This window comes from Egretta garzetta, unplaced genomic scaffold (assembly GCF_000687185.1).
Source record: "Egretta garzetta isolate BGI_Z169 unplaced genomic scaffold, ASM68718v1 scaffold94, whole genome shotgun sequence".
Lineage (NCBI taxonomy): Eukaryota > Metazoa > Chordata > Aves > Pelecaniformes > Ardeidae > Egretta > Egretta garzetta.
The window spans coordinates 1,607,186-1,626,521 of NW_009259683.1; the positions used below are offsets into that span (position 1 = coordinate 1,607,186).

Below are 19,336 nucleotides of genomic sequence, written 5' to 3' on the forward strand. Positions count from 1 at the left end.
GTTTTGAATGAGACAGGACTGAAGAAAAAGAAAGGGCCATCCCATTCCAGAAAACCAGTTGAACACCACCCTGGAGAGTTCTGAGAGATGTGAGGCAAGTCACTTAACCCAAACTTTTCTCAGATGACCTTATGGATTGTGAGTCCAACTTGCAGGTCTAAGGCTGCGTTAGTCTGTGTAGCACCTTCACAGATGAATCTGAAGTCAGGGGTTGTGCAGTGAACATATGAAAGGCAATATAATAGTAAGTATTATTAGGTATATTAAATTGGGTAACTGGAACTAGTGTACACTTTTATTCTTCATTTCTGAGAAAATACCATCTTTTATCTAACAAAGAAGTTTTGAAAATAAGTTAATTATTCTTGTGAGGTACTCACATCCTGTGTCAATGAAGACTGTAGGAGAGCCACTGAATAGGCTGATAAGTCTCATTGGGAGTGAGGTTTCAGCTTTATACAGTAAATAAGGTCTAGGGCTATTCACTGAACCCCTCAGACAAAACACAACATTGAACAGTTCCTCATTAAGTGAACGTTGTCCATCTTCTAAACAGAACAGAGCCAGAATATTTCAGGAAAAATATGTGGGCGTATTTCAAAAAATGTAAATTCATCAAGGTGTTAAATTAAGTCTTACAGGCATTTCATGGCTTGATCTGCAACCTTAATGTTCTTTTAGCACTGTGCGTTTCTGTATTTAGCATACGTACACATACATACACAGATTTGTTCCAGTTTGACAGTCCTTCACGTGTTGTTTAGTGGTTTTGATTAGCATAATCAGTGTGTGATTATTTTTCACTAGCCTTAGCATATGCAAATTCTTCTCTTTTGACTGACAACCATTATTAGACAATCAGAGTATAAGGATTTGCATAATCTCTGTGCGGTTACAGTATTTGTGTGCAATACCACTGTGAATGCAAATCCTTTTGCTCTGACTGGTTTCTGTATATTCAAGCAGTTTGCCAGAAATACTGCTGCTGCCTCAGCATCTCATTGCCAAGTGGAAAAATCTACAAGAAAAAAATAGCAAAAAAGAAAACAATTGAAAAATACTAGAGTCACTTCAGAAAGGTGACTAGACAACTGCTACAATTAAATAGCTCCATAAAAAAAAAAAAAGGATAAATCCTTACACTCTTACAAGATTTCAACAAGAGAATAAAAAGTTTACTTTGGGAATTCATTCTGAAGTACTATTCAAGTTACATAAAACAGTTATGTTGTTTGGGAAGTGACTACAGTTTTCTTTTTGATAGATAGCACTTTCTTAAAGAAAAGTAATTCTTCTGTAAATATTGTACATTATTGTAGTTGTTGCAGGTATTTTATATGAATTGTTTTATATTTAGGTTGAGTAATATTTCTGCTTTATGTAGTGAAAAGCATCAGGTTAGTTCTACCCTGTTTCATTGATAAGAGCAGAAATGGTAGACATGTAATGCTGAGTTCAATTCACTGCATAATTATTCACCATAATTACTAGGGCAATACTGAATAAATTAGCTGTAAAGCATAAACCATGCATGGCAGCACATCTAGAACATGTATTTTAACTGTTTGACATCATATTGTTCTACTTGCACATGAAACCAAAATATTGTTGGACATTCTTTTTTGTGTATTTAATTATGCTTACTAAGCTCTTCCCATCGTTCCTTTTGAATTGTGTTCTTTGGTTAGTATATAAGATTCTTATTCACACATTAATGTGATGTTGGAAAAAAACCCTGGACTGCTAGCCCTAACAATGGGACGTATTTCTTATGGAAATACAGAATGTCAAATATACTTAGGATCAAATCACTGAGCTGTCATTGAACTGTTCTGTTTCTGACCTGGACACCAGTATATTAACAATGCATCAAGTTAGATTGTAAGTTATAGGTCTGACACTTCTGGAAAGCATCAGACCTACTACATGTGCTGCACAGATATTTTTTTTTTTTTAAACATGTACAGTTAATAAATACTTTCAAGAGGTTTGAGATGTATGTGCACACACAGAAATGAACTGCAATGTGTGACACCCAGTGGTTCCCATACTTCCTGGAAATTTTACACTGTTGCACATGCTTTGTCCAGCTTGAATGTGCAGGTGCAGTAGATGCCAAGTATCTCCTGGAGAAGAAGGACCTAGCACTCAGCTGAACAGTGCCCATAATATCGCCATCCTTATATGGGCTATATAAGGATGAATGTCCAGCAGTTCTCCAAAATGTCAGAGTTTCTGCATAAGTAATAATACAACAATGTGATATAATATTGATGAATATATACAATTGACTAGCATGATAGCAGGCGAAATGACTGTGAATTCTTGATGCTACTGAGATCAGAGAGGAACTGCTCAATTCTCCATTGGAAATAGTCACATTATGCTCTGAGAAAATTTCTGGTTCAAAACATCTCCCAGATATAAATGACAGTGGCTTTACGTGATTGAGGAGCTTTTCTATTGCTTTAGTGACTGCTCTTCTGTGTTTCTACTAGTATATCATAATTATAATGCAGTAGGATCACAATTATAATGCAGTAAGCAGTTTTATATTTGAACTGTTTGGTGTTAAAACTGCATCCATCATGCAGTTTTAAAATGGATTAAGGTCAACAGTAAGTAGGAATTGTGGAGGATATGATAATATTTTGTTCTTTGTTGCTTGGTAAGGAATTGTGTATGTGGTTGGTATAGGATTTACACTGTTCCCAATGTTCTTACTAGTGGAAATATTAATACCTTACCTGCAAGTATAATAATGTTATAGTGTGCTTGTTTGACTTAATTTTTGTACTGATGATTAAATATGTATGTAGAAATGAACAGTAAGAAACCATACATAGAATATAATTCCTTTAATATTGTTTTCATTATATCATTGCATGGTGTTAGCATCTGGGTTTTAAGAAGTCTGAGAGGTGTTGATAGCTGTGTCACTGAATTCGCCTACCTATCGAGTAACAGAGGTCAGTCTTTTGGTGGGTAATTTTTTTGTAAATTACCACTAAAATGGTCTACAGCAATTTTTTCCTGAGAGCTTCAATGACCTGATGTGTTTTTCTGCTCACTTAGGGTAGGGCCATGGCGATTTGAGTCAATTTTTTGCAGCTAATTTCTTTGGCTTTGAGGTAAAAATACTTCCTTTCTTATTTGATTGTTTTAGGCCGCTACCATATGTTCTGAACAGGCTCTGGGCATCCACATTATCTTCATCCTTTTAGTTATAGATGTTAGCGCAATTCAATTAGTTTACTGCCAACCTCAAGCACTTGAAATGCCCACGTCATGCCCCTTGGTTTTAATAAACAATTAAAAAAAATAAAATAAAAATAACTCCCTTTGTTTTATATACTTTTGTGATTTGACCCTTTATGGATCAAACTTGCATGCTTTCCTTTGCAATTGGGTTGTTGTTTTTAACTTAGGCACACTCTTATGTCTCTGTGATAAGAAGTCACGTAAAAAGGACTAACAAAAATTATGTATATTAAAAATTTGCTGACATTCAGGAAAAGCTATGTGTTTGAATTTCAGTTTCAGCATAAAAAAAATTCTTCACAAAAAATAAAAAGAACACTTAGTAATATAGGAAAGACAGGGACAATATTTTTAGCAGGGACAGCTGTGACAGAACAAGGGGTAATGGTTTTAAACTAAACCAGGGTAGGTTTAGACTAGATATAAGGAAGAAATTCTTTACAGTAAGGGTGGTGAGGCACTGGAACAGGTTGCCCAAAGAGGTAGTAGAGGCCCCATCCCTGGAAACATTCGAGACCAGGTTGGATGGGGCTCTGAGCAACCTGACCTGGTTAGCGGTGTCCCTGCTCACTGCAGGGGGGTTGGACTAGATGACCTCTAGGGGTCCCTTCCAACCCAAAACATTCTATGATTATTTGTTAAAATTATGTAAAATTTACATTACCAAAGGATCAAATTTCTCTGTAGGTAAAATTTATCAGCCCAGGTTCTGCTATCTGCAGTTATTTAATGAAATTTGATGAGATGGAAACTTGGCTGCAGAAGGCCTTCAAGGATAGCAGCTATGGTGATTCTGGAAAAGTTGTCCAGGTAGGTAGGATAACATGGGATCTCCCGGGTCAAGTTCTTGGTGATTTTTTGGTAGATGTTTCATCCAGAAAAGTTCGTGCAACAGCCACTCCTTTCATTTGCACTCCACAAAATAAAGAGCTCTTTCATGCTCTACGGTAAGCACAAGAACAAAGAAGAATGTGGCTTGGGTCATTGGTCTGATAAGGCTGAATTTCAAACAAGCAAGCAAAACCAAATGAGAGCGGTAAGGTCAAAGCTAAGAAAATGGAGTAAGGGACCAACTTCTGCAATGCCCTTGGTTTAAGCCTGGATTTTGCTGAAGTATGGTAAGCTCCTGAAGATCTGGGGAAGGGAGTACAGTATTTGATCAAAGTAAGTAAATAATATCATGTTGCCACAAATTTCAGCTTAAATAATTAAAAAATAGATGATAGTATTGCTGTGCATTTCATGTAATGAAAACAAAAATTAACTGAATGAAACATGAGGCCTTTCATATTTATCTTCATAGCCCAAACTAACAGTTACCTTGAACAATGTGCTATCCCTACACTGACCGCAAGGAAAAGGGTGACACAGCCTGTGATACATAGTAAGGGATGCCTAGAGCTGGATAGTAGAAAAGCAGAAGGTAGTGAACAAGTAAAACGCAGGGCAGCTTGCCCTTTTTGTGTTGTAACTTGCAGTGCAAATGAGTTGGCGTGAGGAAGTAAACATCTTGCAAATCTTGCTCTCCTGCGCAGCTTTGACAGCCGGATTATAATCTCTCCTGTGAATTGCAAACCTCTCTGTCCTTCACTGTAAATGGGAGTAAATTAAATCAGTTGCATCTAAGAAATAAAATAAAATCCCAGCAGTTGTAATGTAGCACTAATAATGAGTAAAAAGCAGATTTTATCAAAGTTTATCACGATAACTTTTATTTTGAAAGCAAATACCATTTACATTAAGTTGAAATACAATTTATATGTGTAATTAGTAACATTCAGTGAGCCTAGAAGTGCTTGGAGATTCTTTTAAGTATCTCACCACTTGCTGATTATCTCAGCTACATGATATTATTTTCCTCTTTATACTTCCCTGCAATCCTTGCTCTCTATTTTCTGGTAATCAGCTGCCTCTCTTTGTTCCTCTGACTCTCAGCAGGGCTCCTCTCCGTCTTCCAGTGTCTATGAGATCTGAGTGCTTATCATGCTGCACCTCGGTATCCTTTTACCTCTCTCAAATTTCCTGCATAAAACTTCTGGAGGCTTATCTGGTGCTTTTGGATGTTTATTTGAAATTTATGGATTGGTGGTATTTCCCAAATGAAATCTATGTGAAAAAATAATGATGTCAAATACCACTCCAGCATTCTGCCCCAACTTTATTAGAATCTGGGGCTAAGTTTTGTAGTTTAATTCTGCTTTGCGGTATCAAAGAGCAATTGGCAGAGAAGGGATTCTTACTTTGAAGCAGCTTTTCTTAATCAACTTGGAGGCTATCCAGAACACTTCTTCATTTAGAGCCACAAACACAAATCATCCAGGTCACAATAAGGCCATGTAGCTGTATAGAAGTCTAGAAGTCTGCATCTTTCGAAAGAGAAATGGAAGTGTGCAGATGTATTTCTGCATCAGCAGATAAACAAGGGAAAATCTGTGGCGAGATTAGGAAAGAAACTCCACATTTTTTCATGAGACCAAAATAAAACTAAATACAAAATAGACCAACTATTCCACACGTTAATGATTTTTCTTAATTCTGAAAAATTGTTTCTCTCATTCTCAATATATGAAAACCAGTTCCCCCAGAAATCCAACCCCATTTGGTGCTAGAGTTCTTGCTGTGAAGATGAGTAAATCCAACTCAAAGAATTAGTTGTTCCATCTTATGAACCATGGTGGTACTTTTCATATGACCCTTAGAGAGCTTCTTTGTTGGCTTTCTTAACTGTGCTGGTTTGGGCAGGGATGGAGTTTATTTTCTTCACAGTAGCTAGTATGAAGCTATGTTTTGGATTTTTGCTAGATACCATGTTGACAATAAAGGGATGTTTTCATTACTGCTGAGCAGTGCTTACACAGAGTCAAGGCCTTTTCTGCTTCTCACCCCACCACACCAGTGAATAGGCTGGGGCTGCACAAGAGGCTGGGAGGGGGCACAGCCAGGACAGCTAACCCAAATGACCAAAGGGATTATTCCATACCATATGACGTCATGCTCAGCATATAGAGCTGGGGGACAAAGAAAGAGGGCGGTAATGTTCAGAGTGATGATGTTTGTCTTCCCAAGTAACCATTACGCGTGATGGAGCCCTGCTTTCCTGGGGATGGCTGAACACCCACCTGCTGATGGGAAGGAGTGAATGAATTCCTTGTTTTGCTTTGCTTGCATTAACGGATTTTGCTTTACCTATTAAACTGTCTTTATCTCAACCCACAAGTTTTCTCATGTTCACTCTTCCAATTCTCTTCCCTCCTCCCACTGTGGGGGTAGTGAGTAAGCAGCTGTGTTGTGTTTAGCTGCCTGCCGGGTTAAACCACAACATTAACTTATGACACTTGTGAGATAATGTGAAACAGTTGAATGTGTTAACACTGAAGGCTAAACTAATAGTATCTCACAACTGTGGTTAATGTGAAGGCAAACAGTTACACTGGATCAAGGAATGCACAATTTCTTGTTACCATGTGCTGACTTGTTCATATATCTAAGCTTGAGGTTTCTCTAAGTATTTCAGACCTGCAGTGGTGAAAGGAACAGTGCCTTTTCCTGAATTTCTCCCCAGACTTCAGCAGCAATGAAATAGCATCAGTTAAGAGCAGGTTATGCTTTAGTGTTGAAAATCACAGGATACAGGTCTATTGGTTCTTCTGGCATAAGAAGTCACCTCTTGGGTAGTGGAGAAGTTGAAAAAAGAAGAGCTGTTACTGTCTGTTTATTTTCCTATGTGGTGGTGTTCTTTCTGGTCTATACAATAGTATTTTTGGTCCGTGAGCTTTTTCAAGATCATGTTACCGAGTAAAATGAGTGCTCCTAGCACATGATTTGGTCACTGCAGAAAGTCTTAGCTCAGCATGCTGTAGTGTTTCAGAGCTTGATATACTCTGACCTTAGCCATCGGTATTATTTGGGGGTTATGCTACAGTGGCATCCCTAGTTTCTAGGTGGGATTGATGTTCTTTTATGCTGGTGGTTGCACAAATGTATGAGGTATTTGACTTTCACATCAAATTGAAGAGAATGTTCAAATAGAGCATTTCTTCCAAGCTTTTTTCCTGGTTCCTTTTTTTTTTTAACCAATCTGAATTTCTTTTAAACAGGAATAAGTTTAGTGACCTATTTCATATCTGACACTGAACAGCTGTCAGGTGATGCAAAATTTCTGTAGTGATCTGTTCTGGATTTACTGCAATAGAGGCCATGACTGTCTACCATTACTACTTCCATGAATAATTGATGACTCTAAAGAAAAGCTCTGATTCTTTATTTATCAAATAACCCTTTGCCTAACAGACTAGAAGAAAGTGAATCATAGGGACATGAGCATAGAAAAAGGGTTTTTTTCTCAAGACACGTACAAGTTATGCTGTGTGAATGCTGGTTATCATCAGTTAGACATTTAGTTGTATTTGCGTCATCAAAATCTGTGAATTTTTAACAATACAATTTAAAGATAAAAACTATCAGTGGCTTTACCAAGTTTCTGTAAAGCTGTTACTAGATTTTAAAAATAGTTGTCAAATGCTTGCTGTGAAAAAGAAATATAAATAATTTTGACCAATGAATTTGGGGAAGTTGATTCAATCCTCCACATCAAAAAGAGTCTTGAGTAGTATTTGTGAAATTCTCTGCTGAAATGGTACTTTTTTTTTTATGGGACCCTGACTTGCAGACATTGCCATCCTTAAAGTAGTGTTTATTCAAAATAGTTTCTTCTAAATGGCTGTGAAAATAATCTTGGAGGATTTGGTTTTTTCATAGGTGGTGTAGAAGTTGTTTTATGGAAAAGATTAATTTATTGGTTCCTGGGAATTTTTTTTTCTTCATAAAACTGAGCTGTTGTGTGTTATTCTGGAGTTATTTGTATATAATAATCTTTCACATTTCCATTGATCCTTTTGTTAGTAATTTTATTTAAAGTATTCGCATTTCATTTAGTGAGCTAGCTTTTCTATAACAAACATAAATCAGTGTTTTGATAGGAAAACTTGTTCAGCATTTACAGCTTTTCACTTTCTTCAGTAAAGGCAGATTGGTGCATATAGGATTGAGCTAAGGATCTGTATTTCAAGATAGCTAATGACACTTTTCTTTGTTCCTTTCTGTATTACCTCTTTGTAAAACTGCATGAAGAAGAAATATTAGTTTTCAATGAAAAAGAATAGTTTCCTCTAGTGTGGGGTATGGTATAGCATGATGCAGAACTATAGATAACATAGCATACAGTCGAAGAGCAAAAGCTTTCATTTCTCTTTTTCTTCTCTCTTTACAGATGGACCCAATTCAAAAAGCTGTAATAAATCATACATTTGGGGTTCCTCTGCCTCATCGAAGAAAGCAAATCATATCATGCAACATTTGCCAGCTGAGATTTAATTCTGATGTAAGTCGATCTTTTTGTATCAGATTAGAAATATGTACTTATCTTCTAGGATGTGCCATAATTTGCATAAATTGAACCTAAATGAAATGTCGTGATTTCAGTTTGTGGCTCAGCAGATGAAAAGGCTGTAGGATGCTTCTAATAAACACAATTATTTGGTAGTGTTTATACACCCGGCCAGATTTTCCCTGCGGATATATCCCTGCAAGCTCATCAACTTCAGTTGTGCTGCACAGAGTGTAAATAGGAAAATGGATTGATCCATTACTGCTAATAAGGCTGAAATATTTCCTGGGTCCTAATTCTTCTATCAGTCCTGGTTATGTTTGCCTTCTTTTAGAGCCTGTAAATGTTAGAAGTTACTCAGATATACTTACAGTCCTTGTGGATCTACCTTCCTTTTTCTACAATATCTCTATCTAGCCATAATTGTATTTTAATGTTCCTGTCCTGCCAGTACAAGCTTAAAAAAAAAAAAAAAAAAGCAAGTGGTTTTATTGTCAGTTGGTTCCTACCTTACATAGTCTCATTCCTCGACCATGAAGTAGAGCAAGCTGAACTGGAGATGTTCTCTAATATACAGAGTACAGAGGAAACCCATCCCCCATAATTACCCCAAGCTGTGCTGTGGTGCTCCTTGCCAAGGAATACCTGTTCTGTCACAGAAAAGCCTCTTAGAATTTAACTCCTTTATTTCCTTCTCCAGGATCACTGTGTGTGCAGACAAAACCTGACATAGTACAATATATTTTCTTCTGGTATTCTAGTCTCTCCAGGAAGTTTCTTGACATGGGCATCACTGGTCAAAACTTATCTTGCCCTACCAAATGGCTTTCATTTACTACCTGTTTTACTAATTTAAATATGGAAGTTACTTCTGTCAGAATGAAAGTGTTTGAATTTAGAGTGAGGTCTAACTCAGAAACATCCACAAGGTTCCTTCTCATGCCAGTAATATGAAGTGGAATAATTCTTGCATGCTGCTGCTTCTTTGTAGGCAGCTGTTTATGTACAGTTTGTACGTATTTTTTATTTATCAAAGCCATGAACTTGTCAAAAAGTTAAATTGAACCTTGAAGCCTTCTTTAAAGGATTGGCCACCTAGGGATGAAAATAATGCAGCTCTCTTCATTGTCCTCAGCTTTTTATTCCTTAGAAGTAATTGTATCAAGGTCTCAGTCACACTTCCCAGACCAGTCAACATCATGTCCATACTTTCACTGATGACTCCGGGTTTTCTAGTTCATGGACAAAATGGACACCTTCCACTTATAACACTGACATCATTCTCAAACAGTGGTGCAAGGAAGGGTAATACATTCTCTGGAACTGTCATGTCCCTCATAGATAGAGATAGAAGAGTCAAATTAGGGTCTTCCATTTAGAAGGCAGATGCTAGAATTAGGGCTGTGGATACTGAGCCTTTCGGGGGGGGGGATGATGGAGACTTCTGGGCCACGGTGGATTCCACTGACTGAGCAGCCCAGCTCATTGCTCATAATTTTTATCTTCGTCTTAGGAAAAAGCGTGTCATGCCGAATCAGACATAGCGTATAGCTGCAGGAGATGTCAAATACTTTGATGTTACATACGGAAGTGAAACACTTCCTTTCAAAAAGGGTAAACCATTTGTTAGTCTGCAAAAAGATCCAGACAAAAGAGAGGATGAACACATCATTAAAATTACTTAGATATTAGCAGATATACAACTGGGATTGATACATGGAGTGGAAAATTTTCCAGCTGACAGGAGCTAGGCATTTTCCAGAATAAAATGTTTGAAATAAAAATTCTTCTACACAGAAGCAAACAAGATATCAGTGGGCACTGGTACTTCTTACTCAGAGGACCGGTATGTTCTTACACTGTTCCTTTTCTGCTGCTCTTAGAAAGGATTCCAAAGAAGAGAGTGGGAAGAAACAGTGGCTGTTTTCAGAGTCATCTACAGTGTCCAAAAAACTGGTTTCAGAAGAAATCTGTTCATTCATACTGTTTACAGTAAACTCTTGGAAGAAAAGCTGTTAAGCAGATATTTAGTTGTCCCTTCACACCTTCAAGTGATAAGAGACTTGAACTCCAATTTGCCAACACTGTACAGTGGAAGATTGTTCTAATGCTTCCCTTTCTCAAAGTTGATCAGTATCATTAACTTTATGGAATAGGGAGACCTTGCTGAGTACCTTTCACTGTACACTTTTAATATTCATCTGATTTTTAAAGCAACCACAGTGTTGCTGATTGATGTAGAGATTGTGATCCAAATGCTGCTCAGTGATTAACCTGGGATGATATCCATCCCCCTTTTCCCTACCACACAGAAGAGATCTGTGGATATCTTTTTGATGGTCTCTTCTCATTCCAGTGCATATACTGCTGAAAATCACAAAGTGCTCTGCTGACATATTTCAAGAAATAATAAGTAGTCAGAGTTCCACTGCAGTTTTGAAATGCTTTTCTGCAATGTGAAGGTAATAGCCAGAGCTAAGTTCCTCAGTGCTTGGGTAATTCTGAATGTCCACCAGTTTTTGAAGCAAAAATGTGCTAAACTAAAGATTTAATGTTGAGTCTTAAAGGAAAGATTGCTTTGAAGAAAAAGAGCTATTAGCTATCATTTTTTGATAACTTTACTGTATGAATGGCAAGTACACACATTGCAATTTTTTCTTTTGTTATTATGAAAAAGTTGTCATTTACTGAATATTCCTACCTTCCATTTTCATTATATTTTGCTGAACGTGATTTAAAACCATAACAACAATAAATAGCTTTTCTGTTCAGAAACCTAGGGCTTTGTGGCTGTTCTACCAATGTGTCTTTATTTTTAGATGCTGGAGATAGGATTTATCAGAGAGTAATGAATAGAAATTCCATTTACCTACTGCATGACAGTATTATGAAAATGTTTACAATAAAACTGGTCTGCGAGATTTTTCATTTCTGCAGAGAATACAGAATTTTCTCCCCTTTGATACAGATTTCTTTCAGAGCAGAAGAGCTTTTTTTCTGGTTACATGGTATCAAAATTACATTTCAAAGAAAAATGAGAAAAGGCAGTACAATGGTCTAAAATCGTTTAGTTTCTTTCTAAAGGAGTTATCTATAAATCTTCATGACAGCTGTGTGTTCAGTATTTCTTTTTAAAATAAATCTTCTCATACAAGGGAAGGGAGGAATGAGCAAGTAACTAAAGCCTCTCCATGCTGAGAAAAAACATTAGAACAGCAGAGGTAGGTTCTGTGGAGTCTGTTTCAAGCAGTGTGGTTTTGGTTGGGGTTTTTTTGCATCGAGAGAGGTCTATATATAACATTTACATTCACGCTGTGCATCCAATATAGGGCAAAACATTTAAGTATGTGCTTAGCTGCAAGTCTGTGAGTTGCCATTTAGATTTTGGCAGCTGCTGAGAGCTACTGCACTAGTTCAGAAGTGTTAAATGCATGCTTTGTAGTAAACATTAAACATCTGCTAAAAGCACCCTGTAAAACGAAGTCCAGCCGACTTCAGTAGGACAACTTGTGTCTATAGGTAGTTGTAGGAGTAAATTCACTGCTAACATGAGCGATCACTATAAAACCAAGCGAAACTAAAACCCAGAACAACCCCAGGGCTTTGAAAAAAAGAGCTTACTAAATTTTCCTCATCTTTTGATCACCTGTCTTGACTATTTGATCTTCCTTTGCCCACATTTCTAATTTCATCATTTGTTCAAGGTAGTGGCAGTGTCTGTTAACAAGGTCAATTTTTGCAAAGGGATTCTCCCTCTCTTCCCTCTCATTTAATGCAGATGGCTGAGTGATAATCCAGCTTGCATTTAGAGAAAGGTTGGGCAGCATTTTTATGTACTCACAGGACTTGAATTCCATTATGGTACATTGTAAAAATATTTCCAAATATGTTAGCCAGAAATTATTGTTTCACTTAAATAGCAACAGTAGCAATATTCACCTGAAAATCATGAGCTGAATGCTCATCCTAGAGTCCTTACTTGCTGGGGTATTTTTACCTTGTTTTTCTCCACCTCTATAAAGTAAAGGTACCACTGAATTGATACATGGTTCGTAGCTTGGTATCTAGAACAAATGATTAAAGTATCAAATTCTAAGCACCTAGAGAATAATAAGATGATAAGAAACAGCCAACATGAATTTGTCAAGAACAAATCGTGTCAAACCAATCTAATTTTCTCCTTTGACAGGGTAATTGGTCTAATGGATAATAGGGAATAAATAGATGTGATATATTTTGGCTCTAATAAGGGTTGCTACAGTCCTATGTGACAGTCCTGTAAAGTAAGTAGGGGAATATGGTCCAGGTAAAACTGTTAAAAGTTGGTTGCATAACAGATTGAAGAACTGTACTGAGAGTAGTTGCTGATAGTTTTCTGTCAAAACAAAAGATTACTACAAGTCAGGATTTGCAGGAGTCTGTTCCATGCTGCTGCTACTCTAAATTTTCATTAGCAATGCGCCTGACAGAATAGAGAGTACACATACAGCAGGTTTGTGGATGACACCTAGATGGAGGGTGGCAGGCACTTGATGGAAGGTGGCAAGTTCAGGATTGCGGTCCAAAATTATCTTCACCAGTTGGAGAAAACAGTCTGGAATTCTGACAAGTGCAGGAAATAAAAGCACAAATGATTGCGCTTAGACTGGAAAAATGAAATGCACAAATCCTAATCCTATTATATTTTTTTTTCCCTAAGAGTGTTACATTTATCAATAGACAGGTAAGTATTCCACAGTATTTGAAATTGGCAATGCCTCAGGTGAAGAATTATTTACAGCAGTGGTCATCGCACTTTAACAAAAGCATAATTAGATGCAGAATTTAGAAGCCATCCACTAGTATGACAAGATGTGAAAAAACTTCACTTGGCTAGGGAAAGTAGAAAGGACTGGATAGATGTACAGTGGAAAAGACAAGAAAAATATAGTAGGTTTTCGGTATATGGAAAGAGGTTAATAAGAGAGCAGTGAACAATTTATCTTTGTGTTCCTTGGTTTTGATAGGAGAATAAATTTGATTAATTACTCAGCTTAATTTGATTCAAGATTTTTTTTTGTTGGAATATTTGGTGAAAGAATTTTAGCTATAATGGTAGTGAAGTTCTGGCAGGAAACAGGTAGGGACAGTTGTGGGTTCCCTGTTGGCAGAGGGCTTACCAAATTAGACGCCCATTTCTGAGGGTGGACAGCAAACACCAAGTGTAGTCCCAGAGCTGCGAGACAGATTATATGACCTCCTGCTTGACTAATTTACAAACGCCTTCTGTGGAAGAGGTAGTAGAGATTTCATTTCTTGTCCATACTAAGTGATGGTCACACCTGGCCTGTGGCCTCTGTTTGTGAAGAGAGAGGAACTTTGGAAAGTTGCTCTATTAAGAACAAGGAAAGGCTGATACCACTGACTGCTTGAAGTTACTTAGCATTTTACCCTTCTGACTTCAAATCTGTTATTTTTCAACTTTCAGAGATACGCTTAAATAGTATTTGAAGCCATGTATACTGTCTGCATCAATCACTGTTCCGTGTGTGGCTATAACCACATGTTCTTATTCTTTGCGTGTTTTGTTGTGCCTCCTATTACAGATTAGATTTAGGTTTAGATTTCCAATTAACCTTTAGATTTAGAACCCTGCTTTGGTATAAACCCAACAATTTCTGCTTGAATTCTAATGCACTTTCTTAATCAAAGTCACTTGTTGCGGGTATTGCCAGCCATCAAGCACATTTAACTATTATCTCAGGGCAATTTTACTTCTGGTCTTTCCAAACCAATGCATCTGCGTTTTGTGAAGTCATCAGCCTGAGTCTTTGAGGAGATTCTCTTGTGCAAACATTTACAGATGCTTAGCATCCCTTTAAAGTCAGTGTTACTCTATGAGTGTATAGTATTAATTGCAGTACCTCACCAAGAATAAAACCTTGTCCAGAATTAACTTATTCATATATTAAAAAAATATTTTTATATTTATGAAGGTATATAACTCCACGTATATGTATGCTACTTCTTTCTAATAATGTACCATCTTTTCTGTGCTATGGAGTTCAGTGTAAGGAGAAACAAATGCTGATTTCAGTTGTGGAATTGCACATGCCATTCATTTGAGATCAGAAAGTGAGTCAGAATGGAAATACACTCATAGGTCAACACTTTTCCAGAGATACTGGTTTATAGTATTCACTGGAAAAAGTAGCAAGTAATCACAGAAAGTGATTAGTGCAGAGATTTCCATGGAATATCTGTCATTTGTATCAAGACATTATGGAAAACCTAAAGAATTGCTAAAAAAATCATTCAAGATATGTGATTTTTTGGCATTCCAAAAGTCTGATCAAATAGCACAGAATATTTTGCACTTACATAGCGTACATGACAAATTCGAAAACAACTTAGTATTTTTTTGCCCAGTTGGATATTCAGTGGAGTCTGTTTTTATAGGACTAGCCTGCACATTTTAGAAGCATTACCTCCTCTTTCCTAGACCACAGTTTTAAACGGTGCAATATGAATTGCAGATTGCAGTCAGGTCCTGTGCAGGTCTGGTCTTTCCCATACTAGAGTTTTGAAACGTTGGCCGTTTTTTGACTCTGTTGTATTTTGGAAGAAAATAATCTTAATTTTTTATTTGAATCCTGTCTTCTGCTAGATGTTTCATTCTGAAATGGTTGTGAATAACCTTTTTTTTTCATATAGGAAATAAGTAATTTAATTTAAAAATTACAAAATCCAGAATAATCTGTTGAACAAGTAATGAATTTTCACATAACCTGTAGTTTCTTAAACCATCTCTAAAATGCTTAATAGAAAGTATAAATAATTTCCTTTCTATAACGTTTTTTTTTCCATAATTTTCACCTTCTATACAGTACCTATACACCTATGCACCTACACAACCTAGAAGCAGAAATTTTTCATATCTGACATAGCACCTTGTTGTTTAGCTTCTGAGTACTTCTGGAGGTGTTGAACTGAGTCCCCTGATGGATAGCCTAAGAATGTGGATATTTCCTTGCCTCTTAAGCATTGCCTACAAACCAAACACTTTGAGTGATTCTCAGTAACTGCTGTAAGTGGTCTCTCAGTGTCATCTGCCAGCTATGGAGCTCTCTACAGGAACCATTCACTAATCCTTGTAACTATCTCCTCTCTTGTGAAAGTAATCTATTCTGTCTAGAAAATCTGCACTATTGCAGAATATGGAGCAGTCCAAAGGTATCAGGCTCATAGAGGCATTGCCTGAGGACAAGAAGGCAGAAAGAAAGTTTTAAGTTACTGATCTTTTAGAAAGCGTGCTCTTAATGTCAGCTGGTTACTCAGTCTGTTGCTGGTGGGGAGAGATGGAGTGCCTTGGTGTCTGCTGTATTTGTACTACAAGACTTACACTTTCCTCTCAGAATTCACTCTCCAGACACATTCAACAGTGGTAGTTGAAGAGAGAGTGTCTAAATCAAGCATCGGAACAGGCTGCCCAGGGAAGTGGTTGAGTCACCATCCCTGGAGGTATTTAAAAGATGTGTAAGCATGGCACTTAGGAACATGGTTTAGTGGTGGACTTGGCAGTATTAGGTTAACAGTTAGACTTGATGATCTTAAGGGTCTTTTCCAACCTAAATGATTCGATTCTATAAGTCCAGGAGAAAGCAAAGTCTAATGCTTCCAGCTACCTGGTCCTGGCACAAGCAAAGCTTATGGAGGCATGTCCAACATCTATGTCAACTGAACATCGGAGTCAGTATAGAAACACGATCCTGGAGATATTAAAACATTCAGCTTATCATCAGCTGTTGCTATGTCAGGACTTAAAGACTATGTAAAGCTTAGACGTTTTCTATTCACCTTTGTCAACTCTGGTTTCTTACCTCCGCTCATCCTACCAGGTTATTTCATTTTCAAAGCACTCACTTTTTTTAATAAAACAAGTCAATTGTGCAGAAAGTTTGACATCTCTTAAAAATTAATTGAGTTTGCTAGAAATGGTCTGTGAATAGGCAATGGCTCTCTCTGATAGTCCTGTTTATAATTTGCAAAAGATTAATGACCGGTATTCTGGCTGTGGAATATGGAGACAAATTCATTTAAAAGGTTTCTGCTTCTGGCACTGAAGGGAATGGTTGCATTATTTGCCCTTTGGGGGCCAACTTCTATCTTCTGCTTGGGCGTAGATGATCTCAGAACTGCAAAGAGCAGAAGAAGGAGAGAAAGGCAGAGGTGAGAGTAGTTAATAAGAGAGAAAGTCTGAAATAAAAGCAGCCTCCGTCCTGTGTTTGAACACATTAATGCTTGTTACTGCCAGAAATTTTCCTTCTCTCAGAAATTATTAAATTAGAATATAGGAATGTACCAGAAAACATTATATTGAGGGGCAGGAAGCAGACCTAAATGTTCTGATAGGCCTAGATTTTCCAAAATCTGCTTTCAATGTCAGGAGGGTGCTTAATGTGGATTATCTGTCACTCACTAAGATGACTTCCAGGCAAATTACATATGTATTTCGAGTGGTTTTAATGAATTGGGTCTTGTAGCTACATTCTTGGGGTTACAATAGTGTCCGGAATATTTCGTGCCTGGTGGAGGGTGGGGGAACATGAGAATGAAATTCAAATGCTAAAGTTGGACAAGTGGCGGCTAACTGGAATTTCTTTGAAGTCTTTGGCTGGAATTGTGGGAATGAAGACAATGCTTAGAATTTTTGAACGGTACATTGAAAAATACCATGTTATACATGGGGAAATAGACAGTATAAAAGGTATAGACAGTATAAAAGGGGGGGGAAGAACTCTCTCTTCCAATTCTCTCATGTTCCAGTCATGGAAGAGACTGCTCATTTCAACTGCAAGGAGAGAAACCTCTGCTTTATCACTTCTTGCCGTACATTTATTTGTATTTGAGGCATTTTTCCCTGTCAGCTTCCTCAGTCAACATGGGATGTAAATCAGTCAACTCTAATAAACAACTGAAATTTGTGAACAAGTGTGATGGGGACTTCACAGAAACCACTTTCCATAAGCGAGTCATTACCTAAAAAGAAAGATAAATTGTAAACTCTTTGCTGTGCAATCTTCATCTAGCTTTGTTTGGTCTGTTGTAACTTATTCCTTATAGATGTATTTTTAAAAACAAGAACTTACATAGTAGAGAATCTGAGATTCTGAATTATTAATAATAGGTGCAAATAACAAATTTCACTGTAAAAATGGCAAAATATTTCCTCCTTTCAGTCACCAATCAGTGGCTCCTCCTGGCTCACTTTCTTAGGCACTGCTAAGGACATAAAGAAGAACTGGGAGAAGAGGAACAGGCAGGGCTATTCCAGACATCAAAATCTGGTCCACAGAAAGAGCGCATAGTGAAGAAAATGTGCAGTTTTGTGTGATGTAGAAAAATCATCAAAATTAGTTAAATTATGTAAACTGTATTTTTTCTCAAAAAAAATTCCTAATTTCTTCTCAAAATGCATTAAAAGTAAAGTTGTTCTTTTACTTGGTTTTTGATTCCATCAGCCATAAAATCTTTTCATATACTCTTACGCTAACATCTGGACAATTTTTATTTTTTTTTTCTGTTTATGGTCAGTAAAATTGCACTCCCTGGGGTACCTGTGATACATGTCGTCTTCTTCACTGTATCTGTGCAGCTACTTCTTATAGAAAATATAATATTTCCTTTTGTGAGAATTACTATTAAACATAACTGTCCCCGATGTAAACAAATTCCACTTCAGAACCTCCAGGCCTGTCTTTTTCAGCTCCCTGTTTCTTTTATCACTCCTTACGTGTCTTTTACAGTCTCTGGAGATATTGCTATTCTGTGTACTTACCCACATCACAGCTAACAGCTGGAGTCTGATCCTCTGAAAGAGTAGAAGTGCAACCCAATATCTGCTTTTAAAAGCTTTATGTTGGAATAAAAAAAGCACATATTTGAACTATATCTTTGAGGGTGTGTTGCCCCCACTCATGCGCATTTTTTATCTCAATTGAAAATGAAGTCTTTAAAGGTTTAAAATGGCCAAAGGGGACTGACTTCTTTTCAGGAAAGAATCCAATATGGCACTTACACCTAACTCCCCCATGGCCTTTAAAAGCGTGATTATGAATTCAAAACATGTATTCAGACTGAGGCAGTGCTCTACTGGTATTCCATACAGGTACTTTCATATATATAATTGTTTGATGAGTTGATCTCCAACTGTGATTTTAAAAATACAAGGGTTTATTCTGTTTGGGGTTTATATAGGTCTCATTGTACCGTGGTGAAATAACTGTAGATAACTGTAGATACAGATGCATAGTAAATGTACTGAATTCATTTATGTTAGCTCTTTTTGGATGGGCATAAATGTTTCTTTTTATTCTTTAGAAAGGAGATTTTAGAAGGTAGTCTCTGAACAGGTTTTATCTTTTCCCCCAGCATAGCCTATTTTGTCTGCATCAGTGGACTTGTCATGATAATCAACTTTTTTGTCCCAACCATCAATCACTCCTGATTACAGCTGGGGAGAAGTTCTGTTCTGTTGATCAGCCCATCAGTGCACATAATGTTACACCTGGAGACAAGTGAAAATCATCCCTCGATGGGAGAATCACTTGCCTTCAAGCCTTTTGTCTGAAGTATTTTGATTTACATTTAGAGTCTTGTTGCAGTTGTCAGTGCTTGCTTTGATTTTATTATTTCTTTGGCAAAAATAAT

The 19,336-nt window shown here is 37.1% G+C and overlaps 1 protein-coding gene across 1 annotated transcript in view; it reads left to right on the forward strand.

Moving 5' to 3' along the window:
- ZNF385D (zinc finger protein 385D) overlaps nucleotides 1-19,336 on the forward strand; it is a 386,843-nt gene that overhangs the window by 284,058 nt on the left and 83,449 nt on the right. Inside the window, exon 5 of the mRNA XM_035894054.1 lies at nucleotides 8,531-8,641. Coding sequence (XP_035749947.1) covers nucleotides 8,531-8,641 — 111 coding nt within the window. The remainder of the gene's footprint in view (nucleotides 1-8,530; nucleotides 8,642-19,336) is intronic.